Source organism: Bos indicus, chromosome 29 (assembly GCF_029378745.1).
Source record: "Bos indicus isolate NIAB-ARS_2022 breed Sahiwal x Tharparkar chromosome 29, NIAB-ARS_B.indTharparkar_mat_pri_1.0, whole genome shotgun sequence".
In the NCBI taxonomy this organism is placed as follows: Eukaryota; Metazoa; Chordata; class Mammalia; order Artiodactyla; family Bovidae; genus Bos; species Bos indicus.
The window spans coordinates 43,817,923-43,843,322 of NC_091788.1; the positions used below are offsets into that span (position 1 = coordinate 43,817,923).

Consider the following 25,400-nt stretch of genomic DNA (forward strand, 5'->3'; position numbering starts at 1 on the left):
CGTCATCAGCGCGCGCCGCACCCGGAAGAGACGTGGCAGCCGAGGGATAATCGGAGCGTTGTGAGCTGAAGAGAGCTGGGCGAGAGCTTGGCTGAACGCGGTCTGACCTTCCGCGCTTCGGACCGGCGCTCGCGCCCGTGAGGACCGGTGCCGCAGCCGATTAGTAACACAGAGAGTGGGGTCTGTGGAGAAGGTGGGGGCGGGGCATGGAGGGGGTGGGGCTCAGGAGGGACCTCTGGGGGCGGGGCCGGTGGTATCGGAGAGACTGATGGAGGGGCCTGCCCAAGGATGGGATGCGGGACGAATGCGGGTGTCTCAGGAGGCGGGATTTATGCAGGGGCCGTGGCCCAGAATGTAGAGGGAAGGTGGGCAGGAGTTTGGTGTTGGGGCGGATACGAGCGGTGTCTAGGGAAGTTAATAAGTGGAAACAAACTGCGCTGGTAAATGTGTAGAGGTCAGCAGAACCTGGCTCCCTGCCAACTATGCCGCTTTCCTCAGGGTCGACTATGGGACTTTGCAAGTGCCCCAAGAGGAAGGTGACCAACCTGTTCTGCTTCGAACACCGGGTCAACGTCTGCGAGCACTGCCTGGTAGCCAATCACGCCAAGGTGGGTGTTCAGAGTAGAGACTGAGCAGGGCGCTAGGTGGGCAAGCCGTACTGACTTTCCTCCAAATTTATGAAAGATCCGGCCCTAGAATGGAAGCTCCTCAAGGGCAGGGACTTAGTTTATTTTGTTCACTGTTGTATCCCCAGTGCTTAAGACAGAGTCTGGCACATATGTGCTCAATGAATGTTTATTGATTGGTCAAACAAAAGAATGAATCTCCTCTGTGATGACAGAAAAAGAGGCACCTGGGCCTTGGGGAGATGGGCTGTGGAGCCCTGGCTCCAGTTGTGACCCCCTTCTCCCACTTCAGTGCATCGTCCAGTCCTACCTGCAGTGGCTCCAAGATAGCGATTACAACCCCAATTGCCGCCTGTGTAACATACCCCTGGCTGCTCGGGAGACAACCCGCCTCATCTGTTATGGTGAGGCCTGGGCACCTTGGGGGTGGGGATCTGGACAAGACCAGTGTGACTGGTTTCCAGCGGCTCCCCAAGCAGCAGGACAGTGAGACCTTCAAGCTTGGGAGGCTGGAACTCAGATTCTGGTCCCACTAGGTAACTTACTTGCTGTGTGAGCTCAGGCAAGTCACTTTCCCTTTCTAGGCCTTAGTGTTTTTCCCTAAAAACTAAGCTCCTAGCTTCCTCCCTGCCAATCTCTCAGGTGTGGTTGTGGCTGTGAGCAGTAGCTGGCTGTACCTGTAGTGAGCTGAAAGCATGGGGCTCTCAGACGTTCAGGATCCATTTCTAATTCCAACATTACACAGAGAGGAATTGAATTTCCCACAGTGACGTCAGTTAAAAGAAGTCAGCAGAGGCATGTGTCATGGTCTTGACCCGACTCTGCTGTAAGAGCCTTAGCTCCACTTTTTGAAGGAACTAGTGTAAAAGAGTGAGCTTAACATATGTGTTTCTCACTGTGAGTGTGTGTTTATATATGCATGTGTTAAATGTGCGTTGTGTCTTTACCTGTTAGTGTGTTCGTTGGTACTGTGGGTGAGTGAATGGGTCAGTGTTGTACAGGAACATATGAGCGTGTTGTGGGCTTGCAGAATTCCTGGGTGTGAATGCTTGGGTGTTAGCATACTTGAGTGTATGTGAGAGTTAATGTGCCCATAAGTGTGGATATAGGGGATGGCACTTGTGTTTGACTACATGTATATAAACGTGTACATTTGTGCCGATGGATATGTACACGCATACAGGTGCCTGTGTATATGTCTAGTAACCTTTTGAGCTTTTAGCCCAGTGAGTTTGTGATGAGTGCAGGTCCAGAGAGGACTCCCGGAGAGGTTAGGTGGCATATTCTTCCCACCTACCCTGAGCCCCTAGGGGCTGGGCAGCCTGGTAGCATCTGCCTTGTCTTAGTCAGACAGTGGTGGCCAGGAAGACCAAAGTCTTAAGGTACACTGATATAATCAACCTAGGAAGGAGGTTGTGTAAGCCCTGGGCTTACACATGTGTGTGCAGATATCTCTGCAGTGGGCTAGTGGACTAGGGGTCCTAAGAGTCTTCCTCATGTCTCTCCTCCACTACTTTGTGGGCTCTAAGATCTGTTCCACTGGGCCTGCCTCAATGAGCGTGCTGCTCAGCTCCCCCGAAACACAGCACCTGCTGGCTACCAGTGCCCCAGCTGCAGTGGCCCCATCTTCCCTCCAACCAACCTGGCTGGCCCTGTGGCCTCTGCGCTGAGAGAGAAGCTGGCCACGGTCAACTGGGCCCGGGCAGGACTGGGTCTTCCTCTGGTGAGAATCTTTCTGCCCTGGGTCCCACCTGGGCCAGAGGGGTGGGTGGGGACAGCACCGGGCAGACTGGTGACATCAGTTCTTTCCTCCAGATTGACGAGCTGGTGAGCCCAGAGCCTGAACCCCTCAACACGTCTGAGTTCTCTGACTGGTCCAGCTTTAATGGTAAGTGGTAGCCTCCACTGCTAATGGGGTCCTTGCCTCCCCACCCTGCTTACCGCTCTCTTCCTGCCCATAGCCAGCGGTAGCCCCGAACAGGAAGAGACAGCCAGCGCTTCTGCTGCCCCAGCCTTCTACAGCCAAGTCCCCCGGCCCCCTGCTTCCCCGAGCCGGCCTGAACAGCACACGGTGATCCACATGGGCAATCCCGAGCCTCTGACTCACGGTGAGCTGGGGAATTGTCCAGGCCAGAGGGGGATAGAATGGGGGGTGGGTATGCGGAGGGACCTCGGCAGTCCACCCACCCACCCACAGAACCCTTCCTGTTCCATCAGACATCACCTCCCCATGATCCCAAGATGCTCTGTCAGGCTGAAAAGGGCCAGGGTCTCCTGCCCTCCCCCATCCCCACCCCTCTCTGGCCCAGTTTCCTGAGCCTGTGGATGCCGGTGGCTCTGCCCCTGCAGCCTCAGCCCCGAGGAAGGTGTATGACACGCGGGATGATGAGCGGGCACCAGGCCTCCACCGGGATTGTGATGATGACAAGTACCGGCGCCGGCCAGCCCTGGGGTGGCTGGCCCAGCTGCTCAGGTACACGGGGTCATGTGGGGCAGGATGCTAGGAACGGGGAGTGGGGGAAGTGAGAGCCAGAGGCCCTGGGGGGACGGTTTCATGATAAAGGAGGCCTATCCTGGGTAATAATGGGACCTGGTGTTGGGGCCCTGCATGGAGGCCTGGGCTGGGGTCTGCCCCTCTCCAGCTCTTTCCTCGCCTGCTGCATATGAGGTTCAGACTCAGGCTCTTGAGGCCCCTTCCCACTCTGACACCTCCCCGGTCTTTGTGACTCCCCTTATGCCTGACACATTCTGGCTTCCAGAACACAGCTGTTACCTCAGCTGCTTTGAGCTGCACAATCATCCTTGTAGCGGGCAGGCTCGGGGATGAGCCCCGCCTCTGCCCCCACGGCACATTTGAGGAAACAAGGCTCAGGGCTGGTGGCACTGGGGCCAGAAGACAAGGGTCCTGGCTGGCACTCCTCTCCCAGCCACAGGGCCACCAGGGTCCTAAGGCCTGACCTGACTTTCCCCTCACCCCCCCAGGAGCCGGGCTGGGTCCCGTAAGCGGCCGCTGACCCTGCTGCAGCGGGCGGGGCTGCTGCTACTGCTGGGGCTGCTGGGCTTCCTGGCCCTGCTGGCCCTCATGTCTCGCCTGGGCCGGGCTGCTGCTGACAGTGACCCCAACCTGGACCCACTCATGAACCCTCACATCCGTGTGGGTCCCTCCTGAATCCTTGCCTATGGCTGGGCCAGCCTAGGACCTGGGGGCCTGAGGAGGTGGGTAGGGGAGGCTGTCTGGGGGGGGGGCCCTTCTCTGTTCCTCTCTCTCAAGCCTGAGACACTAAGATCCCAGACCCAAAGTCAAGTCCACCAGAGTGGTTGCAGGCTAGGCCTGGGGTCCCTGCGGATCAAGCATTTGACCTGCTCCTCCTGGGTCTGCAGCTTCCCCCCCCTCCCCATTCTTCCCGCCAACCAAAAGGAGCCAACAGGTGGAAATAAATGATAGACTTTATTAAAACACCCGAAGCAGCCTTTTCCTTCCCCCTTCTCAGCCCGGGTCCCAGGCTTCAGTGGCTCTCTTCCCGGTACTGGATGGCGAGAAACTCCAGGGACAGGCGGTTGAAGAACATGGCCCCGTTGAGCACTGGGCAGAGGAGAGAGCCCCCATCAGCCTTGCCTGCCCCCTCCTTGCTGTGTCTCTGCGTTCCAAAGCTCCCTCCTCCCCCCAAGTCCACCTCCCTTCCCTACTCACTCAGGATGGTCAGGGAAAAGCAGCGAAGAAACTTGTCATATGTCATCTCCGCGTAGAGTGACCCCATGGCGGCCCAGCAGATGCTGATCACCTGGGAGAACTGTAGGGCCCATCCCTTGGGAAAGTGGCCCCTGACACAACAGTGGGGTTTCCATCAGCCCCTGGGCCTCCCCAGACCACCTCTCGAGCCCCCGCCCCAGCCTACCATCAGGACGACGGTGTAGCGGAAGCTCATGCGGTCGTAGCGGTAGGTGACCCAGAAGTTGTGCACGTCGCTGGCAAAGACAGCCAGGTGTATGAAGAAGAGCATCAGCGCGGCCATGGTGAGAATCATGCCTTGTGGGAAAAAGAGCACAGCCACACGGTCCCGCCAGCGCATCATGGCAGGAGTACAGACTCAAGGCGGGTGGCAGAGCTTGAGCAGCGGACACTGTCCAGGAAGAGCAGCCAATCCCTCCGGTTCTAGAGCACCCAGTCTGGAATAGCCGTGGGATTCTAGAATAAGAAGGACATTGTAGAGAACAAGATTCTAGAACGTGAGCTGGTTCCGGCCAGTACAGGGGTGTTTCATGGGTGGCCAGGGCAGCTCTGAATTGGTGGAGGGCGCCGGGCTAAACGTACAGAGCAGGGGGCCCTATGGTGCAGAGGAAGGGACAGCGCTCCTCATCCCAGTTTGTGCTGTGGTGTGAGTCTTCTCACTGAGTCCGCAACATGTCCACGCAGGAGGTAGTGTGGTCACGTTCCACAGATGAAGAACTGGGATCCAGAAAAGGGGAGGGGCATGTAGATCCTCAGGATGTCTTAGGTGTGTGAGAGGTCAGATGTGATCCCATCTAACCAGGTGAGGGCAGGCCTGAGCTGGATCACAAGCTACAAGTATTTGTTCCAACTCCTGATGTAAGGGAAGGGACCTTCTCACAACCTCCCAGGCATGGCCTGAAGAGCAACTGGCTTTTCCATCTTCTCCTAGATGTTCTTCCAACATATGATGCTGACCAGCTCTCCCCTCTGCTACCTTCCCACGCTTAGCATCTTCACACCCATCGCCTCTACTCTGCCAGGAGTCCCAGGAGAAAGCTGGGATTGGTGGCACAAAGCCTGTTTTACACACAGACCTGGGGCACAGAGAGGGATTGTCTGCTCAAGTTTTCACAGACAGTAAGGGACTTGGTACTGAGACTAAGATCCAGTTCTACCCAAGGCTGTGGAATGGGCAAGAACAGAAGCCAAGAAAAGAAAATTGTGAGACCTCCAGGACTGTCAACAAAATAAGGCCGAAAACTGGCCCAAAATGGTGTGGAGGGACGTGCAATCTCCCAGGAACTAAAGTAGAAAAAGTTGATTTTGAACTTGGCCAGCCCCGTTTCCTCCTGCCTGACTGCCCCAGAAGTCCGGTCCCGGGCCTGGCCAAGATCTGAAATCTCCTGCCTTTGGAAGGAGTAAGGTTAGAACCTGACCCCATCAACTGTGGTTGCTGCCCAGTGTCATTAATCACAAAACCCTCAGACCTCATCTTAACACATTGAAGGGGTGATGTCTGTTCCCCCGCTGTGTTTACACTGTTGAAATACTTGTTCACACTTTAGTTTTCATTTGAATACAGATGAACTTTTTTTTTTTTTTTTGGTTAGGTCTCCTACCTCAATGCCATTTTAAAAAGTTATCCAAGTAGAGTATGTTCTTGAGGAAGACTTGCATGACACACAAGCATACAGAGGACTCTTCCTCCACACCCCTCCCCCCACAGAAGTAACTCCTTCAACAGTTTGGTGAGTGGGCATCTTTTGAGTCCCTTGATGTAACTTCATACACCTGCATGTATGTATCTACATGCATAATTTTAAAAAATCATGCCACACATATTGTTAAAATATGATTTTTTAAAAGTTAACATGGGACTTCCCTGGTGGTCCAGTGGCTAAGACTCCGTATTCCCAATGCAGGTGGCCTGGGTTCAGTCCCTGGTCAGGGAACTAGATCCTACATGCCACAGCTATTACCAGGCACAACCAAATAAATATTTTAAAAGTTAAAAATATACTTGAATAAACACAACTAAGATATATTAACGCTTCAGTGAAGGGGTTTCCCCCTCACTCATGTGTAATGCATCATGAAGAGCTAGGTATTGATAGGCATTTAAAGAAGAGTGTTAGGCCATGATTACTAGATATAAGATTGGTTGATGTCCTACAGGGCAATAAAAAACTTGAGGTTATTTTTCCACTGGATATTTCCACTGGAGATGATTCACATCTCTCCAACACTATCTAAATAGCAAGATTAAAAACAAATGTACACTTCTATGGGTAATTAAGGAAATGGCAACCCACTCCAGTATTCTTGCTTGGAAAATCCGATGGTGGAAACTGGTAGGCTACAGTCCATGGGGTCGCAAAGAGTCGGACACGACTGAGCAACTTCATATGGGTAATTAAGTAGTCCTTGGGTGGGCTTGTGAAACAATGCCCCAGTATGATACTGGGAGGTCATGCTACACTGTCTTTATTCCAACTGTTGGATAATTTTTCATAACAGTATTCTGTGATTTTTTAAGTTTATAGATTTCCTGGAGTAGATCTAAATCTTTATACTTTTGTCTTCATTTTTCTTAAGATTATAGCTTCTTAAGCTGAAATCTTCACATATATATATTTTTTTAGACAGTCTCTGAATATCCCATAGATTTAGGGGTCAACAAACTTTCTGTGAAAAACAAGATAGTAAATGGTTTAGGTTTTGCCCGCGCCAAAGCATAAATAAAGTGGTTTCCATTCCACCCCGGACCCCCAACCCATAATATGTTTCAAAGACCACATTGACAAAGTCTTTTCTCCTTTTTCATCCATTCAAACTCAGTGTGTCTCAATTTGAACTCCCAAGTCTTTCCTTACCTTCAGCTCTTTACTTCAGTGAACAGCTGTACATTTGTCCCAATCAGAAACCTGAGAATTACCTTCAACACCTCCACCCAACCCCTCAAGGCAGCGCATTTCAACAGTCACTTGAAAGAAACAAAGTCTTTCAGTAGTGCATGCGCTGTAGCCTGGCCAGACTCCTCTGTCCATAGGATTTCCTAGGCAAGAATACTGGAGTGATTTGCTATTCCCTTCTCCAGGGCATCTTCCCAACCCAGGGATGGAACCCAGGTCTCCTGCATTGCAGGCAGATTCTTTACCACTGAACCACCAGGGAAGCCTTATCAGTGACTTAAGATCTACCAAGTGTGTCTTCTCAGGGTATACAGGAGTTCTCAAATTTAAGTGCATCAGAATTACTTAAAGACTTAAAAAAAGAAGCTAGGTCTCAGGGGAGCCCAGAGTCTTTACAACTCGCCGCAGGTAATTCTGAAGGCTATTCTGATGCGCGTCAGAGGACCAGGCCATGAGAGACACTTCCCTTGAGGCACTGTGGTGGTCCTTTAGTCCCTAAGTCGTGTCTTTGAGACGCCATGGACTGTAGCCCGCCAGGCTCCATGGGATTTTCCAGGCGAGAATATATGCATTTAACCCTCACAGTCCCCTTGTTAAATATGTACCCCGATGTTAGGAATGAAGGAAAAAGCTGCTGCCCACCCCCTCTCCCCTCAACAAGGGCGTGGCAGGATGCCAGGCACACGCTCTCTGGCTCCACTGGCCCGCGCTCCCTCCACTGCCTGCATCTAGCGACATAGGGTGGAAGCCACGACTCGTCCTCCTTCCGGGAAGACAGCGACCCAACCAGTTTCGCAAAATCCTTCCATCTGAGAAGCTGGAGAAGGGAGTGAGGGGGTGCGGGGGTGGGAACCCAGGGCTTTCCCGGAACCTCTGAGCTCGGGGAGAAAACATGCGGGGGAACTCTAGTCTCGAAGGACTCGAGGCTGCAGGGGGACGTTTCACCTGAAGGACTGCCTCGTTTCAACAACAACTTTATGGCTCCCGGAAGTGCCTCCTCCCTGTCCCCTGCCCAGCCTCACGCCTGTGGGCTGCACTTGGAGCCATGGCGGCGGCAGCCGCTGCGCCTGGCCCAGGGTCTGGACCTGGGGACTCCCCAGAAGGACCCGAGGCTGAGGGTCCAGAGCGTCGGCGGAAGGCGCATGGAATGCTGAAGCTTTACTACGGCCTCTCAGAGGGGGAGGCGGCGGGACGCCCCTCGGGGCCGGACCCCTTGGACCCTACAGATCTCAATGGGGCGCACTTCGACCCGGAAGTATACCTGGATAAGGTGTGTGTAGGGGGACGGGGAACAGGCCCCCGATATATTAAGCCCCAGATCATGCCTCCGACTTTTTGCGGGGGTGTGGGAGGAAGGGTTCATAAAAGCAGGACAGCGCTGGGCGGAGCTGTAGGGGCAGAGCTGGAGGATAAGGGGGCGTGGGCAGACTTGAACTGGCCTGAAGTGGTGTGAAGTCTGAGGTCTCCTGGGCTGATGTTCAGATAGACCCGAGATAGGGGGCGTGTCCCAGGCGCTGACTGGCGTAGGAAGGACCAGGACTTGCTAAATCTGAGGTTTTGAAATGCTGACAAACCTCAAGTAGGGTCTAACCTGGTAACTCTTGAGCTATGCCACTTATAGTTTCCTTGTCTGAAATTCTTGACACGGGTGGGATCAGGATTTTCTTGCACCAAAAGCCTACCAGTTGGGGACATGCCCCCTGTCCTGGACACTAACCACCTAATTTCCTCCAGCTGCGTAGAGAGTGCCCACTGGCCCAGCTGATGGACAGTGAGACGGACATGGTGCGGCAGATCCGGGCTCTAGACAGCGACATGCAGACCCTGGTCTATGAGAACTACAACAAGTTCATCTCAGCGACAGGTGATTCCTACTGCGACACAAATCCTCACGTCCCACATCCCCCAGTTCCACCAGTGTTGGGGAAGCCAGCAGAGGGTTTAGACAGAGCAGACCCAGGTTATGGTCCTGCCCTGACGCGAATCCACTCTCATCTCTGTTAGAGCTTTTGTGGTTTGATAACCATTGAGGTAATAACTGTTCTCAGAGGGTTATTATGAGGACCAAAGGGGAGAAAAAGACATTGAAATTTTAAAAAGAAATGAATTTATCTGAAGCACTCTGACACTAAGGATGCCTCAGCAACAGTTTCTTTCATTAGTGGTAGCTTTCTTCTGTTTCAAGTCTGAATCAAGAATGGGCTTATTTCTCTCTTTCCTTTTCTCTTTTTTCCTTTCTTCCTCTTTCCCCTTTTCCTCTTCCTTTCTTCTTCTGTAAATGAAGCAAAGAGACAGAAAATGTATGTCATTAAGGGACAAAGATCATGTAAAGACTTCCCCGCACCCCCTTCTGTTCCCTTTATTCTCTGTTCAAGACAGTGTTAGGCAGTGTTCATCTTTCATCCACGCTAGCTTCCATGTTGTGTTGGGGAAATGTACTGCTCAGACTTCTGTAATAATTTTGGACCCACATATACTTAGTCCTAGAGGCAGATCTCATGGGTCTACCTGCAGTGTATATTATCTTTACTCTGAGTGAGATGAAATGAACAGGAGATGGGGTGACCTGACTTTTGATTTAAAAGGACCCTTCTGTCCCCTGTTGAAAATGGACGATAGGGAGGCAAGAATGGTAGAGACACCCATTAGAAGGCTGTTTTAAAAGTCCAGGCAAGATACTGGTTGTATGGACCAGGGTGGGTACAGTGGAAAAGTAGAATGGCTCAAGATTCTTAAAAGTTGGTTAGTTGAGGGATCTGGAGTTCAGAGAAGGCTGGAACTTGAGACACAAGTGGAACAAGATGAGATCTAGGGAGGGAGTGTACAGAGAGAAGAGGTCTGAGGACTGAAGCTTGGGGCATCCTAAGATTTGGAAGTCACGAAGAAAAGGAAACTCTGACAAATCTTCTTTTCCAAAGGAGCAAACGTTTGAGAAATTTGAGAACAACCAGGACCCTGGGTGTCTTAGAAGATAAATGAAGAAAAGCATTCTAAGAAATTGATAAGCTTGACCAATATGTTAGCTCATGGAGTGCTCATCAGTGGTGCAAGAGAGGGAGAAACTACAGAAGCAAGGTCCTCAGGAAAGGAGGGGGGTTGAGCAGTGCACAGTGGAGAGGTTCGCCTGAACACAAGGCCAGGAGCCCATCTACTGTAGCAGGAGGGAAAGCAGACTGTGGCCAGAGCCAGTCAGGTGGATAGGTTGGTAGAGTTCAACTAGAGACCTTCCAGAGCACATTAAGGAATCTAACCTTTATCTAAAGCATACTTAGCTAATCAAGCTGTTGTGATTTTTGTTTTGAAAAGATCCCTCTGGCTCCTAGCTGCATTGGAAGGAATAGATTGGAGAGGTGGTTAGAGTGAGGCCATTTCAGTAGCCCAGACCAGAGATTCTGGGAGCTTACTCCAGATGATAATGGTGGAGATAGACAGTGATGAGTAAACTGAGAGTGTTAGGGGCACCACTGGCAGGACATGGTGTTGAGGAGCTTTGAATAACCAGAATGCCCTAGTTTCAGCGTGAACACTGGATGGCGGATGTGGTGCCCGAGAAACTGCAAGATCTGGTGTAAGAGTGGAAACGTAACGAGCTAGGCTTTTTCTTGTTTTTGTTTTTAAGGGGAGTAAGGCATGACATGAACCTGGAGGAGCCTGTGGGGCCACATTAGGCGGGCCCTTTGTAGACAAGATAAGGATTATGGTCTTTATCATAAGAACTCTAGAGATACTTCTCCCAAAAAACAACCAGAAGAGAGTTGGGATAGTAGTACCAATTCAGACAAAATAATATGTAAGACAAAAATTGTTACTAAAGAGAAAGAAGGACATTTTATAATAGTGAGCTCATTAAGATGTTAACGAATATAAACACACATGGACCTCACAACAGAATCCCAGATACATAAAGCAAAATTGGATAGAATTAAAGGCAGAAAAAAGAAATTCAGCAATAATAGTTAGAAATGTCCATATCCCACTTTCAAAAATGGAGCGAACAGTTAGAAAGACAGCAAGAAAATAGAAGGCTTAAACAGCACTTACTCAGGGAGTTTAAACTGGGGCTCTGTGACAACCTAGAGGGGTGGGATAGGGTAGGAGGTGGAAGGGAGGTTCAAGAGGGAGGGGACATATGTATACTTATGGCTGATGCATGTTGACGTATGGCAGAAACCAGCACAAGACTGCAAAGCAATTTACCTTTCAATTAAAAATAAATAAATTTTTAAAAACAAAAAACAACACTTAAACCAAATGGACCTAACAGGCACATACAAAACCCTCTCCTGCAACAACAGCAGAATACACATTCTTCTTAAGTGTACATGGAACAGTCTCCAGGATAGACCATATCGTAGGCCATACAAGTCTCAATAAATTTAAGAGGATTGGAATCAAGTGATTAGTGTTCTCTGAACATAGTGGAATTCAATTATAAATCAATAACAGAAAGGAATTTGAGAAATTCGCAAATTTGTCAAAATTAAACAGTATGCTCCTAAGTAACCAATGGGTCAAGGAAAAATCACAAAGAAATCAGAAAATGCTTTGAGATGAATAAGCATGAAAACAACATTCCAAACCCTATGAGATGAAGCAAAAGCAGTGCTCAGAGGGGAATTTGTATCTGTAAATGCTTACATGAAAAAAGAGAGGACTTCCCTGGTGGTCCAGAGGTTAAGAATCTGCCAGCCAGTGCAGGGGACATGGGTTCGAGCCCTGGTCCAGAAAGCTTCCACATGCCTTGGGGCAACTAAGCCTGTGCGCCACAACTACCGAAGCCTGTGAGCTCCAGAGCCCGTGCTCCGCAACAAGAGAAGCCTCCTCAGTGAGGAGCCCACGCGCCGCAACAAGAGAAGCCTCCTCAGTGAGGAGCCCACGCGCCGCAACTAGAGAAGCCTCCTCAATGAGGAGCCCATCCTCCGCAACAAGAGAAGCCTCCTCAGTGAGGAGCCCACGCACCGCAACAAGAGAAGCCTCCTCAATGAGGAGCCCATCCTCCGCAACAAGAGAAGCCTCCTCAGTGAGGAGCCCGCGCGCCGCAACAAGAGAAGCCTCCTCAGTGAGGAGCCCACGCGCCGCAACTAGAGAAGCCTCCTTAGTGAGGATCCCATCCTCCGCAACAAGAGAAGCCTCCTCAGTGAGGAGCCCACGCACCGCGACTAGAGAGTAGCCCCTGCTCACGCAACTAAAGAGAGCCTGTGCACAGCAACGAAGACCCAACGCAGCCGAAAATAAAAGTTTTAAAAACAGATCTTAAATCAATAACCTACTACCTAAGAAAGTTAAGAGGAAAAATGTGCAAACTAAACCCAAAGTAAGTAAAAGTCAGGAAATAATAAAGATTAGAATTAAGAGCATAGAAAACAATAGAGAAAATCAGTGAAACCAAAAATTGGTTCTTTGAAAAGCTCAACAAAATTGACAAACCTAGCTAGACCAAGAAAAAAATGAGAGAATATTCAAATTACTACAACCAGGAATGAGAAAGGGGATGTTACCACCTGTACAAGTTTAAGACTTGTACATTGAAAACTAAAACAGTTTGAAAGAAATTAAAGGATCCCTAAATAAGTAAAAAGATGTCCCATATTCATAGACTAGAAAACTTATTTTATATTTAAGGTGGCAATACTTCCAAACTGATCTACAGATTCAGTGCAGTTCTTATCAAAATTCCAAATGCCCTTTTTTTTTTTTTTTTTGCGTAATTGACGAACTGATCCTAAAATTCGTAAGGAAATGCAGGAGATCCAGAATAGCCAAAAAATCTTGAAAAAGAACAAAGTTGGAGGACTCAGATTTCTTGGTTTCAGAATTTACTACAAATCTAGAAAATCATGACAGTATAATACTGGTATAGGGTAAGCTTTCAGATTAATTGAATAGAATTTTTTTGGTAATAACTAGTTTATTAGTAATTATAAATAATAGCAACTTTGGCTAATACTAGACAATATTTATTGAGTGTTTAATATAAAACCACTGATTGGGGTGCTTAACATATATTAGTTAAATTCTTACACATATATGAAGTTGTTAACCATATATCCATTTTACAAATGGGGAAACAGGTAATGAGATGCTAAATAACTCAGTCAAAATTTTATAGGTGAAACACAATGTTTAATGCCTTGTTTCAAACACAAAGCAAATCTAAAAATAACTTTAAAAAATCAGGTTTTTTGTCCTAGTACCTGTAGTAGCTTTTGAAAGAGCTACATGTCTATAAAAGATAAACATTATCATGCATAATAAATACATTCCTAAATGGATCACTTTTATGTTTGAATATTATTTAACAAGTGAAAAATAAAACCATGACAATTAGAAAGTAGACAAATAGATTTAAAAAAACATTGCCATAAAGGAGAAGTAATAATTCAAGAAAGTGTAGCAGGCCTTCCCTGGCGGCTCAGTGGCAAAGAATCCATCTGCCAATGCAGGAAACTTGGGTTGTATCCCTGGTCCAGGAGGATCCTACACGCCACGGAGGAGCTAAGACCATGTGCTACAGTGACTGAGCCAGTGCTCTAGAGCCTGGGAACCGCAACCGCTGAGCCCTCGTGCCGCAGCTACTGGAAGCCTGCACTCCCTCGAGCCGTGCTCTGCAACAAGAGAAGCCCCTGCAATGAGAAGCCCAAGCACCGCAAGAAAGAGTAGCCCCCACTTTCTGCAACTAAAGAAAAGCCCGAGCACAGCAACGAAGACCCAGCTTCCTTTGTTTGGATTTCCTTTTTTGCTCCAATAGTTGACAAGAATGAGGATTTTCTCTAAATAATGGGATCTTTTTATTTTTTAGTTTTGTTATTAATCTCCAATTTCATTGCATTGTGATCAGAGAATGCTTTTTGTATCTTTTCAGTTTCTTCTGTAAATGTTTTGAGATTTCCTTTATGACCTGATACATGGTAAGGTTTTGCTATATTATGGAATCTTAAATATAAATCAAGTAGGTCTTCCATATTGTGTTATTTAGGTCTTTTGTAGCTTCATTTGGCTTTTGTCTTTTTGATCTGTCATGGATTGGCGGAAGTGGGTTAAAGTCTCCTATAATAGATATGTTTCAGTTTCATCCTCATTGCTGTCTGTTACGCATATTGATGATGAGTTCCAGAGTGGAGTTAGGAAAGTCAGTTGGGAAATACTACAAGTATTTAGATAAAAAATGATAGTGGCTTGGAGAGAACATGTTGGAGGTAAACTTTACACAACTTGCTGATGGACTGAATGTAGGGTAAAGGAGAGAGAAGAATCAAAGACGACTCTTAAGAAATGGCAAGGAGCCAGAATGGAAAAGACTAGTGGAGGAACAGGTTTGGGGAGAGTCAGGAATTCTGTTTTGGACCTGTCATATTTGAGGTGCCCGTTTGCCATCTGCATCATGGTATTAAGTAAGTTGTTAGCAGGGCTCTGGTCAGGCCCGGAGGCAGAAATGTCTGAGTCATCACAGCCGTGGGACTGGAGGAGACCCCGCAGGGGTCCATTCACTCTGCAGATTTGGAAGGAGTTGATGTTTACTTGTATTTTCTCTGTGAAGTGTGAATCAGGGTCACCATTTGAGAGTTGAGGGAATGTATTGGAGTTTTGAGGACTGAGGAGGAAATGTTAGTTTGGAAAATGGGAACACAGATTCATCTGAAGGATGGCTGACCAATACATAGTGCTGCTTTGGGACCTAAGTCCTATTCAGTAACATTAAGGGGAGGCCAGGTGGTGTGATTTTGTGGCCCATTTTCAACTGTTCCTTCTTAGGCGGTGGGTTGCTAATTGGGCTTAACCTGTGGTAAGGTCTTGCTGATAAATAATGGGAGTCAGGGTCAAGAGAGGCAAGGGGGCTTGCAAATGGGTGACAATGCTGGTGGGGGCCCACCGATGCTAAGAAGAGTGAGCAGGGAAGTGCAGCCATGAGAGGTATTACAAATAGTGACCAGTGGTTGGGCCAGTGGGTCTGGAGTTCCTGAAAAAGCCAAAGGAATTTTAGAGTGTGGTCCACAGGATGAGTGGTTGGAATTACAGAAGGCAGTGAGACTTGAAGCTGAAGTTTGATTTTATTTAATGTTTTTAAATTAAAAAGTATATTTATTTTTGGCTGCTCTGGGTCTTTGTTGCCATGCAAGAGCTTCGTCTAGTTGTGGCCAGCAGGGACTACTATCCATCTCAGTGCACAGACTTTTCATTGAGGCGGTTTGTCTTGTTGGGGAGCACCAGCTCTAGGGCACACAGGCTTCTGTACTGGCGGCTCATGCACTCAGAAGTTGTAGCACTCCAGCTTAGTTGCTCCTCAGGATGTGAGATCTTCCCAGACCAGGGATCGAACCTGTGTCCCTTGCATTGGCAGGCAAATTCTTAACCACTGGACCACCAGGGAAGCTTTGAGGTTTTAGAGGAGGCAGTTCTTAGTGAGGGCAAGGAGAGGGTGGCATGGATGAGACAGAGGCAGGAATTGATGGAGTTAAGGAGGTCAGCAAACAATCAGGAGTGTCCTAAGCTTTATCCTTGTGGATGCTCAAGGTGAGTGATCCCGAACTGAGAGGCATGGCAAAGAGGACAGTGGGATGGCAACAAGAAGGGGTGTGGTTTGATGCCATGGTCTTCAAAGGTAGGAGAAGAAGAATCTGTGTAGGAGCTTTAAGGGGCCAAGCCCTGAGGCACCTGGGCAGAAAGGAAGAACAGCCTCTTTAGGTAGGTTTCTGTCAGGACTGAAGAGGAAGGGCCCTTCAGAAACGGTCAGCCATGTTCCAGAAGGCCAACGGCTTGGAAGGCCAGGAAAAAGATAAAGGTGCACAAGTATTTACTCTCTGCCCTGTGCCAGGCAGGGTGCTGGGCATAGAGGATGCCCCTGGGACCCAGCAGACAGGTCCTTGTACCCTCCTTTGAATCTGGGCATCTTCTGAGAGCAAAGACTGCCGCTTCATGGGCTATCTTCTCTCTGCATCCAAGCTTGGGGCACACAGGGGGTGCCCAAAAAACCTTAGGGGCACTGACATGACACCTCACCCTGGCTCCTAGTGACCAAGCACCACTGCCGCCCATTTCAAGCACCAAGTCATCCATGTGACCCTCCAGGAGTGAGCTCAGGCGCGTCCGGGGAGGGGGTGAGTGTGTGAGGGCACCCGGGCCGCGTGTCAAGCTGAGAGTCCCGCCTGCGCCCCTAGTCATCCGCCTTTCCCTCCTGCGCCCCTGTCCTCCCAGACACCATCCGGAAGATGAAGAACGACTTCCGGAAGATGGAGGACGAGATGGACCGGTTGGCCACCAACATGGCGGTGATCACGGACTTCAGCGCGCGCATCAGCGCCACGCTGCAGGACCGCCACGAGCGCATCACCAAGCTGGCAGGTGGGCCGCGCCCCAGAGCCGGTGTTAAAGTGGGCCACCCTTGAGGCTGACACCACCTCCGCCTGTCCCCCAGGGGTCCACGCGCTGCTGCGGAAGCTGCAGTTCCTCTTCGAGCTGCCCTCACGTCTCACCAAGTGCGTGGAGCTGGGCGCCTACGGGCAGGCCGTGCGATACCAGGGCCGCGCGCGGGCCGTGCTGCAGCAGTACCAGCACCTGCCCTCCTTCCGCGCCATCCAGGACGACTGCCAGGTCATTACGGCTCGCCTGGCCCAGCAGCTACGGCAGCGCTTCAGGTGTGGGTCCCGGGCCACCATGCCACTGCCGCTGGGCTCCCGGGTCTGCTCCTCCCCTACCCCCCGAATTCTGTCTTCCTGCCCTTCACCTCCGTCTCCCTTCCTGCAGGGAGGGTGGCTCTGGCGCCCCTGAGCAAGCTGAGTGCGTGGAGCTGCTGCTGGCCCTCGGTGAGCCTGCGGAGGAGCTGTGCGAAGAGTTCCTGGCGCATGCCCGAGGGCGGCTGGAGGAGGAGCTGAGAAGCCTGGAGGCTGAGCTGGGGCCCTCCCCTCCAGCTCCCGACGTGTTAGAGTTCACTGACCACGGCGGCAGCGGCTTCGTCGGTGGCCTCTGCCAAGTGGCAGCGGCCTACCAGGAGCTGTTTGCCGCCCAGGGCCCGGCTGGCGCCGAAAAGCTAGCAGCCTTTGCCCGGGAGCTGGGCAGCCGCTACTTCGCGCTGGTGGAGCGGCGGCTGGCGCAGGAGCAGGGCAGCGGAGACAACTCCCTGCTGGTGCGGGCGCTGGACCGCTTCCACCGGCGCCTGCGCGCACCCGGGGCCCTGCTGGCTGCTGCCGGGCTGGCGGAGGCCGCCACCGAGATCGTGGAGCGCGTGGCCCGCGAGCGCCTGGGCCACCATCTGCAGGGCCTGCAGGCGGCCTTCCTGGGCAGCCTGACGGATGTGCGGCAGGCACTGGCCGCCCCTCGAATTGCTGGGAAGGAAGGCCCCGGCCTGGCAGAGCTGTTAGCCAATGTGGCCAGTTCCATCCTGAGCCACATTAAGGCCTCGCTGGCTTCTGTGCACCTCTTCACCGCCAAGGAGGTGTCTTTCTCCAACAAGCCCTACTTCCGGGTACGGCCTGTCCCTGGGCATCCTTTTTTTTTTCCTTTTTGTGGCATTCTTTTGTTCATCCTGCATGTGACTTGACAGCTCCAGGGCCCTCAGTCTTTGCCTCACGCCGACTGGATGTGGTTTCAGGCTGTCTTGAAGACTGCCACAGCCTGGAGGGGTGGGACAGGCTCTGAGGGCATTTGCAAGCAGGGTCCCCAGTGCAGGCTTTGCCCCCTTGCAGTCCCTTCTCCAACCAGGGGATCTGCTCTCGGGTACTGGAAACAGGATGAGAGAGGCCAGGGCACTTGGGGTCCCAGTAGAACATCACTGGCAGCCTCTGCCTGGAAGAGGGGACCTGCTGTGTATCTAGGCCCCTCCTCCTCACAGGGCGAGTTCTGCAGCCAGGGTGTCCGTGAGAGCCTCATCGTGGGCTTCATCCGCTCCATGTGCCAGACGGCTCAGAGCTTCTGCGACAGCCCCGGGGAGAAGGGGGGTGCCACGCCACCTGCCCTGCTCCTGCTGCTCTCCCGCCTCTGCCTGGACTACGAGACGGCCACCATCTCCTACATCCTCACCCTCACCGATGAACAGTTTCTGGTGCAGGTGAACTGCTAGCCCATAGCAAGGTGGGGGTGGTGATGCTAGGAACGCAGGAGACTGGCCAGTGCCCTCACAGTTAGGGCTGCCTGTGCCCAACTCGGCCTCCCCCTTGCCAAGCCTGTGTACAGCTCCTTGTGGGCACTGGCTGCAGAGCTGCCCCCAGGACCCACTGACTGCCTGTTCTCTGCATCCGTGGCTCAGGACCAGTCTCCAGTGACGCCCGTGAGCACACTGTGTGCGGAGGCCAGGGAGACGGCACGACGACTGCTGACCCACTACGTGAAGGTGCAGGGCCTAGTCATATCGCAGATGCTGCGCAAGAGTGTGGAGACACGGGACTGGCTCAGTACCCTGGAGCCTCGGAACGTGCGTGCTGTCATGAAGCGGGTGGTGGAGGACACGACAGCCATCGATGTGCAGGTGCTGCCCCAGGCTGGCCGGCGGTGCCCTCTAAGGATCAAGACAGCTGGGGTCAGGCAGTGCCTGCATCTCTGGCCTCCTTCCTCTCAGCCATGGTGGCATCATCACCCCCATTTCACCTCAGAGGAGGAAGCTGAGGCCCAGAGTCACTGGGGAAATCAGGGCAGGGTGGACACTGAAGATTGGGCCTCAGTACCAATTCATGTTCCACCTTTGCTGCACTCCACTGGTTCTATAAATAATGACTGGGTGCCAGCGAGGTACAGCCCCCGGCTGCCCCTCCACACCCCAACCACCCTGTGTTTATTTTATAACATGTGATTCTTGTAACATGAGTGTAACTTAGAGCATCCTTGATGGGCTGCAAGTTCCCCCATGCTTTGGCCTCCTTGCAGTTCCTCCTTCTGCCACCAGGTGGGGCTCCTGTATGAGGAGGGCGTTCGGAAGGCCCAGAGCAGCGACTCCAGCAAGAGGACCTTCTCGGTTTACAGCAGCTCCCGGCAGCAGGGCCGCTACGCACCCAGCTATACACCCAGGTCTGAGTGGTCAGGGTAGCCCCGGGGGCGGTGGGGGTGGAAGAAGGAAGACTGGGGTGCAGGGGTGGGCTCTGACTTCTTGTCTCCCCCCATCCAGTGCCCCAATGGACACCAACCTCTTGAGCAACATTCAGAAACTGTTCTCTGAGCGTATTGATGTGTTCAGCCCTGTGGAGTTCAATAAGGTTCGAATTCCCCAGTGACCCTGCCTTCCCTGGGCCCCTTGGGAAGGTCAGCTGAAGCAGCTCCACGCTGGTCCCAGGAAGCCCTGGGACTCAGTCCCCTCGTCTCTGTTCCTGGGAAATGTGTCTAGGAAAGTGCTCACCCAGCGCCCCACCATGACCATCTCATCGCTCTTGGCCTTGCCCTGGGTGTGCTCTAAGCCTGCGTCTGAGGGGTCACCTAGTCTGCTTCTTTGGCCTTTGTTCTTACACCCTCCATAGTCGTGGCTCTTCCCTGGGGATTGCTGTTCACCCCATGATCTCTGTCCTCACCCAGCCCACGCTCAGGGACCTGGTGCTCTCCCTCCAACGTAGTAAGCCTTTCCCTCCGTATGTCCATGCTGACCCCATCTCTGCCTCAGATCGCTGGGCCCTCCTTGTCTGCTCCCCTCCAGGTGATGAGGCCGACATCCTATTTCCCTCTTACCTGGGTTCTGGGACTTTCTACCCCATCACAGCTGCTGGCATTTTACTGGCTCCCTGGCCCCTGCACGGAACGCGGGTGCCTTCAGGGATCTAGTACCCCTCCCCAGCACCTGCTGTAGCGGCTCTGCATCCCCGTGTCCCTGTCCACAGGTGTCGGTGCTGACCGGCATCATCAAGATCAGCCTGAAGACACTGCTGGAGTGCGTGCGGCTGCGCACCTTTGGGCGCTTCGGGCTGCAGCAGGTGCAGGTGGACTGCCACTTCCTGCAGCTCTACCTGTGGCGCTTCGTGGCTGATGAGGAGCTTGTTCACCTGCTGCTGGACGAAGTGGTGGCTTCAGCTGCCCTGCGCTGCCCGGACCCAGTGCCCATGGAACCCAGTGTCGTTGAGGTCATCTGTGAGCGCGGCTAGGCTCCGTCACGGCCATGCACGGGCTTGCCCAGTCGCCTCAATCCGCCCATCCCCTGGTCTCCTGCCCCAGCGGCCCTTCCCCTCAAGCTCTGCCTACTGCCTAATAAAGTCGTGCTGCCTCCTCCTCTCTGTCGCTTGCGGGGAGGCGGGGCGGGACTTGGAGGACTGGGGTGGAGCTGTGAGCCTGCCTGAGACTGCAGAGGCGGCTTTGGAGGTGCTCACGTTGGTCTCGCCCCCGAGAGCCGATTGGCTGACCCGCTGGGCCCAGCATGGGCCGGGGGCGGGTCCATTTAAAGACCTCGGGACAAAAGCGGTCGCTGTCTGCTGCCCAGACAGGTGCAAGCCCAGCTGGGCTCGGTCCTCCTCGGCAGTGAGCCCATCTCCTGGGGGATGGGGTGGGCTGTGTTTCCTTGACAGACGTTTGAGAGGTTCCAGCCCCCAGCACAGCGGAGACCATGGCCCCTCCTCAGGGCTCTCGGGCCCCGCTGGAATTCGGAGGACCCTTGGGTAATGGGGCAGAGAGGGGGTACTTAAGGCCTGAGACTTACAGGGAGAACTGGAGGGTTGAGCTGTGAACAGGGATCTGAGGGTGAAAGACTTTGCGGGGTATCGGGGGGCAGTGGGATCTAGGGGTTTGCAGGGGAGTGTTGGGAGAAGGGGCTGCAGAGCTGGGGATTTGTGCAGTGGAGGACTGGGAGGACTAGAGGAAATAGGAGCGGAGTCCTCTAGAGAAGCAAGATAGAAGTCAGAGAACGGGACCAAGGGCTGAGAACCGGATATGGAAGAGGGCAATGGGAATGCCAAGGGAGCCCTGGATACGAAAGGGTGCCTGTGGGGGTCAGGGAGAGCCGGAGAGCGGACCCCCGGACGCGATCGCCCCCTTCCCCAGGCGCCGCGGCACTGATGCTGCTGCTCCCGGTCACTATGTTCCACCTGCTACTGGTGGCCCGCTCGGGCCCGGCGCGCCTCCTGGGCCCACCCCCCTACCTGCCGGGACTGGAGGAGCTGTGGAGCCCGTGGGCGCTGTTGCTCTGTCTCACCTGGCTCGGCCTGCAGGCGGCGCTCTACCTCTTGCCGGCGCGTAAGGTGTGGCCTCTGCTCGCGAACGCGCGGGGGAGGCGGCGGAGGGCAGGGGCTCGGCGAGAAGGAAGGACCCCCTCAACCCTTATCAGAACCGCTTTGTGCCCGCAGGTGGCTGAGGGGCAGGAATTGAAGGACAAGAGTCGACTGCGCTACCCCATTAACGGTGCCTGGGGGGCTAGGTCCTTGAGTGGAGCTGCGGGTTTGGGGGGTGGAGCCCCAGGCCCAATGGGAAGGTCATGGAGATGCGCCCGCGACCCCAAACTCTTATTTTGCTCCTCTTTTACACCCAGGACAGACATAGGGGGTTTCATTGGTTCTCTCCACACGCCTCCTTCCTCCATTCCTAGCACTCAGAGAAGTGGCTGGGGTGACCCTCCAAGAGCCAAAGTGTCAGATTACTGGCTAGGTCTGCAACCTCCCTGGGCTTTAGGCTGTGTGTGTGTGTGTGTTTAGGGGTGGGGGCGGCGGAGGTGGAGGGTCTCAATCCCAGGACTCACCATGTGTTGCGGTTCAGGCTTCCAGGCCCTGGTGCTGACAGCCCTCTTGGTGGGCCTGGGGGTGTCAGCCGGGCTGCCCCTGAGCGCGCTCCCGGAAATGCTCTTGCCCTTGGCGTTTGCGGCCACCCTCATTGCCTTCATCTTCAGCCTCCTTCTGTATCTGAAGGCTCTGCTAGCCCCTGCCTCGGCCCTGGCACCTGGAGGGAACTCAGGTGAGAGGAGACCCAGTCGGGGAAGGATAGAGGCAGACGGGGGTGCTGGCTTGCACCTTCACCCTCCATTATTCTCCAGGCAATCTCATTTACGACTTTTTCCTGGGACGGGAGCTCAACCCGCGCATCTGTTCCTTTGACTTCAAATATTTCTGCGAACTGCGGCCTGGCCTCATCGGCTGGGTATGCTGGGCATGGCTAAGTGGGCCTCCAACCAGGGGGAGGGGTGGGATGGGTGAGCAGTGCCTGGGCAGGGCAGGGCCAAAATTGTGCTGACATGTCGTTAATCATTCCACAAATATTTGTTGAGTTCATCATGTGCTCTAAGCACTGCTCCAGGTACTGGGAGACAAAACAAAAAGATAGTTACAGGGAAGAAAGAAAAAAAGTCTGTCTTCATGAAGCCTACATTCTAATAGGAATAAAATGTGTCACATGTCAGGGGATGAGGAAAAAGCACAGGGGGAATTAGGAGAGACAATTTTAAATAAAGCCGTCAAGTGCAAAATCTATTTTGAAGAGATGATTCTGTGCTGCTAGAGGTCAGAACGGTGCAGAACTTCAAACTCATCAGTGGACTTAGGAACCTATCCATCGTTGGTGGCCTTGACAACAGCCAACTGTGTTTTTTGTTTATAATCACGCATACTGGTCTGTGGTCACGATTTCCTGAAGCGTGTCTTGGGCAAGGTCCCCGTCACCCTGGAAACTGCTTCATCCAGAGGCGGGAGGAATGCTGAGTGCCCATCAGGGGCCTGGATCCTGGCCTTCGAGGCTATTTCTTCATGTGTGAAATGGAGTAAGAGCTTCCTCCCAAGATTATGGTGAGGATTAGAATTGGTAGCCTGACTGACAGCACCAAGCCCAGTGCTACCTGAATGGGGACGCTCAGTACAGATTCGATGCCAGCTAGTCATTACTGCGGAGAAGGCAATGGCACCCCACTCCAGTACTCTTGCCTGGAAAATCCCATGGACGGAGGAGCCTGGAAGGCTGCAATCCATGGGGTTGCTAAGAGTCGGACATGACTGAGCGACTTCACTTTCACTTTTCACTTTCATGCATTGGAGAAGGAAATGGCAACCCACTCCAGTATTCTTGCCTGGAGAATCCCAGGGACAGGGGAGCCTGATGGGCTGCCGTCTATGGGGTCGCACAGAGTCGGACACGACTGAAGCGACTTAGCAGCAGCAGCAGCAGCAGCAGCAGTCATTACTGAGCACTTCCTATGGCCAAACACACATGCTGAGCACTGCACACACATTAGGTCCATGATTATCTCCATTTTCTACGTGGAGGCGGGAAAGGAGGGTGAGCCTTAGAGAGGGTGAGCAGCTTGCCCAGGAGGCAAAGCTGAGATTCAAAACCAGGTCTGATTTAACTCTCAAGCCTGCAGTGTCCAGTTGCTCCCTATGCTGCTCTCCCAAAGGGAATACTGAAAACAGGTCAGGAGGCAGACAAATGCAGTCTCTCTGCCCCTGGGGACATGGCTGGAGCCACTCAACACAGGCCTGGAGAGTTAGCGACGGAGAGCTGAGACAGGGGACAGGCTGGTCGCTGCCTTTCCAGCTCTGTCATCTTTGCAGAAGTGGACTGGGGACGGACTGCCCTGTCTCACCCTCTGCCTAACCCCCAGGTCCTCATCAACCTGGCGTTGCTGATACAGGAAGCAGAACTTCGGGGGAGTCCCTCGCTGGCCATGTGGCTGGTCAATGGCTTCCAGCTACTGTACGTGGGTGATGCCCTTTGGTACGAGGTGAGGCAGGATGGGGCCGAGGAGGCAGGGGAGGGTGCCTGAGGACTTTGCGGGGACTAAGCCAGTGTGTCTGGGTCCTGTCCCTGCAGGAGGCAGTCCTGACCACCATGGACATCATCCATGACGGGTTTGGCTTCATGCTGGCCTTTGGGGACCTTGCCTGGGTACCCTTCACCTACAGCCTGCAGGCCCAGTTCCTGCTGTATCACCCACAGCCTCTGGGGTGGCCCCTGGCCTCATTCATCTGCCTCATCAATGGTCAGTGGGGAAGGAGCATTCCCCTTCCCCTTTCATTATTTATCGAGCACCCCCTGGGTAGGTGCTAAGCCTCACATGCTTCTTTAAAGCTAAGGGCTGGGTCCTCGGTCTCCTGGCAGACTGAGTCTAGGCTGTGGGTAGTTGGTCAGGGTCAGATGGAAGGCCCCTGACCACCTGCTCATGCTTTCCCCCAGCTGTTGGTTACTACATCTTCCGTGGAGCCAATTCTCAGAAAAACACCTTCCGAAAGAATCCTTCTGATCCCAGAGTGGCTGGTGAGCTGGGTTTCTTGGGTGCCATGAGTGAGATGGGGCAGCTGGATTTCCAAGGGTCCCCCCATCCCGCTATGTGTCTTTCTCCAGACCTTGAGACCATCTCTACAGCCACAGGGCGACGGCTGCTGGTGTCCGGGTGGTGGGGTATGGTCCGCCATCCCAACTACCTTGGAGACCTCATCATGGCTCTGGCCTGGTCCTTGCCGTGTGGTGAGTGATTTGAGAGGGGCTACAGGTGTGTGTGTGGGGGGGCCAAGGTAGAGGATGCCCAGTCTGGGTGCAGAATGGACAACAGGGTTGCACCCCAGTGGAGGGAGTAATCAGGAAGCTGGGGATGCACTCAGGCTGTGGTGGGCAGACCTCTGAAACAGCCTAGCATGCCAGCTCTCCCTGCAGACTTTGACCCTTTCAGCATTGAGCCGATGCCCCCGTGGGCCATTAGCAGCGGAAACGTTTGTGAACCGGTAGGCTGGCTGAGTGGTCAGAAAACCCCCTTCCCCACAGGGGTGTTCCACCTGCTGCCCTACTTCTACTTCCTCTACTTCACCGCGCTGCTGGTGCACCGTGAGGACCGGGATGAGAGGCAGTGTCGGCAGAAGTACGGCCTGGCCTGGCACGAGTACTGCCGGCGTGTGCCCTACCGAATCGTGCCCTACGTCTACTGAAGCAGCGCCAGACACCCCAGGTCGGGGCACGTGCCAGCCCGGCTGACGGCACACTGGGCACCAGGAGCCCGGACGCGCCCGGGACACAAGGGCCTGTACCCTACCCTGCCCTGAGCTCCAAAACACTGGGATGAACAGCCTGACAGGTGGCCGGAGCAAGGGGGAAACGAAGCCAATGCTCCCAAATGGAGTGTGTGTGTGTAGGGGGGGTGTGCTGCTCTTCCTCCTTAGATAAACAGCTGGAATCCTTGGTGCTGCTTCTCTCCCTTTCTGGGGCCAGGCTGTTTAAAGACTGGCTGGGTCAGCCCCAGTCAAGGAGAAGCTGACAGGTAGTTTGTGGGCCCAAGAGTCT

The 25,400-nt window shown here is 53.0% G+C and overlaps 4 protein-coding genes and 1 long non-coding RNA gene across 12 annotated transcripts; 3 read left to right on the plus strand and 2 right to left on the minus strand.

Moving 5' to 3' along the window:
- Positions 1 to 22: 22 nt before the first annotated feature.
- Positions 23 to 4,085, plus strand: ZFPL1 (zinc finger protein like 1). Of its 5 annotated transcripts, none has more exons than XM_019954829.2 (8): positions 23 to 137; positions 499 to 608; positions 919 to 1,030; positions 2,156 to 2,349; positions 2,442 to 2,514; positions 2,588 to 2,734; positions 2,976 to 3,099; positions 3,609 to 4,085. In XM_019954829.2, the coding sequence occupies exons 2-8, from the start codon at positions 507 to 509 to the stop codon at positions 3,793 to 3,795; spliced, it is 939 nt and encodes a 312-aa protein (XP_019810388.1). In that variant the 5' UTR covers positions 23 to 137; positions 499 to 506; the 3' UTR covers positions 3,796 to 4,085. The 5 variants fall into 5 exon arrangements, with proteins under 5 accessions (XP_019810388.1, XP_019810385.1, XP_019810386.1 ...); XM_019954826.2 differs by having other exon boundaries at positions 27 to 180; XM_019954827.2 differs by having other exon boundaries at positions 35 to 193.
- Positions 3,927 to 8,101, minus strand: TMEM262 (transmembrane protein 262). Of its 2 annotated transcripts, none has more exons than XM_070783198.1 (3): positions 4,523 to 8,090; positions 4,350 to 4,417; positions 3,927 to 4,209 (listed from the first exon to the last, which is right to left on the minus strand). In XM_070783198.1, the coding sequence occupies exons 1-3, from the start codon at positions 4,697 to 4,699 to the stop codon at positions 3,927 to 3,929; spliced, it is 528 nt and encodes a 175-aa protein (XP_070639299.1). In that variant the 5' UTR covers positions 4,700 to 8,090. The 2 variants fall into 2 exon arrangements, with proteins under 2 accessions (XP_070639299.1, XP_019810390.1); XM_019954831.2 differs by having other exon boundaries at positions 4,056 to 4,209; positions 4,318 to 4,417; positions 4,523 to 8,101.
- Positions 8,102 to 8,222: 121 nt separating this feature from the next.
- VPS51 (VPS51 subunit of GARP complex) lies at positions 8,223 to 20,426 on the plus strand. Its single transcript, XM_019954822.2, has 10 exons — positions 8,223 to 8,520; positions 8,985 to 9,114; positions 16,443 to 16,589; positions 16,663 to 16,882; positions 16,992 to 17,709; positions 18,076 to 18,291; positions 18,490 to 18,708; positions 19,123 to 19,244; positions 19,342 to 19,429; positions 20,042 to 20,426. Exons 1-10 carry the CDS (start codon positions 8,296 to 8,298, stop codon positions 20,300 to 20,302), a joined length of 2,346 nt encoding a protein of 781 aa, XP_019810381.2. The 5' UTR covers positions 8,223 to 8,295; the 3' UTR covers positions 20,303 to 20,426.
- LOC139180743 (uncharacterized) lies at positions 9,335 to 22,020 on the minus strand. Of its 2 annotated transcripts, none has more exons than XR_011565005.1 (2): positions 21,883 to 22,020; positions 9,335 to 9,522 (listed from the first exon to the last, which is right to left on the minus strand). It is a non-coding gene; the product is annotated as an uncharacterized lncRNA (long non-coding RNA). The 2 variants fall into 2 exon arrangements; XR_011565006.1 differs by lacking the exon at positions 9,335 to 9,522 and adding an exon at positions 15,280 to 15,902 and having other exon boundaries at positions 21,883 to 22,011.
- Positions 20,580 to 25,298, plus strand: TM7SF2 (transmembrane 7 superfamily member 2). Of its 2 annotated transcripts, XM_019954823.2 has the most exons (10): positions 20,580 to 20,809; positions 21,192 to 21,388; positions 21,494 to 21,548; positions 21,900 to 22,094; positions 22,174 to 22,277; positions 23,731 to 23,850; positions 23,940 to 24,108; positions 24,303 to 24,383; positions 24,471 to 24,593; positions 24,888 to 25,298. In XM_019954823.2, exons 1-10 carry the CDS (start codon positions 20,758 to 20,760, stop codon positions 25,046 to 25,048), a joined length of 1,257 nt encoding a protein of 418 aa, XP_019810382.1. In that variant the 5' UTR covers positions 20,580 to 20,757; the 3' UTR covers positions 25,049 to 25,298. The 2 variants fall into 2 exon arrangements, with proteins under 2 accessions (XP_019810382.1, XP_019810383.2); XM_019954824.2 differs by lacking the exon at positions 23,940 to 24,108.
- Positions 25,299 to 25,400: the final 102 nt, after the last annotated feature.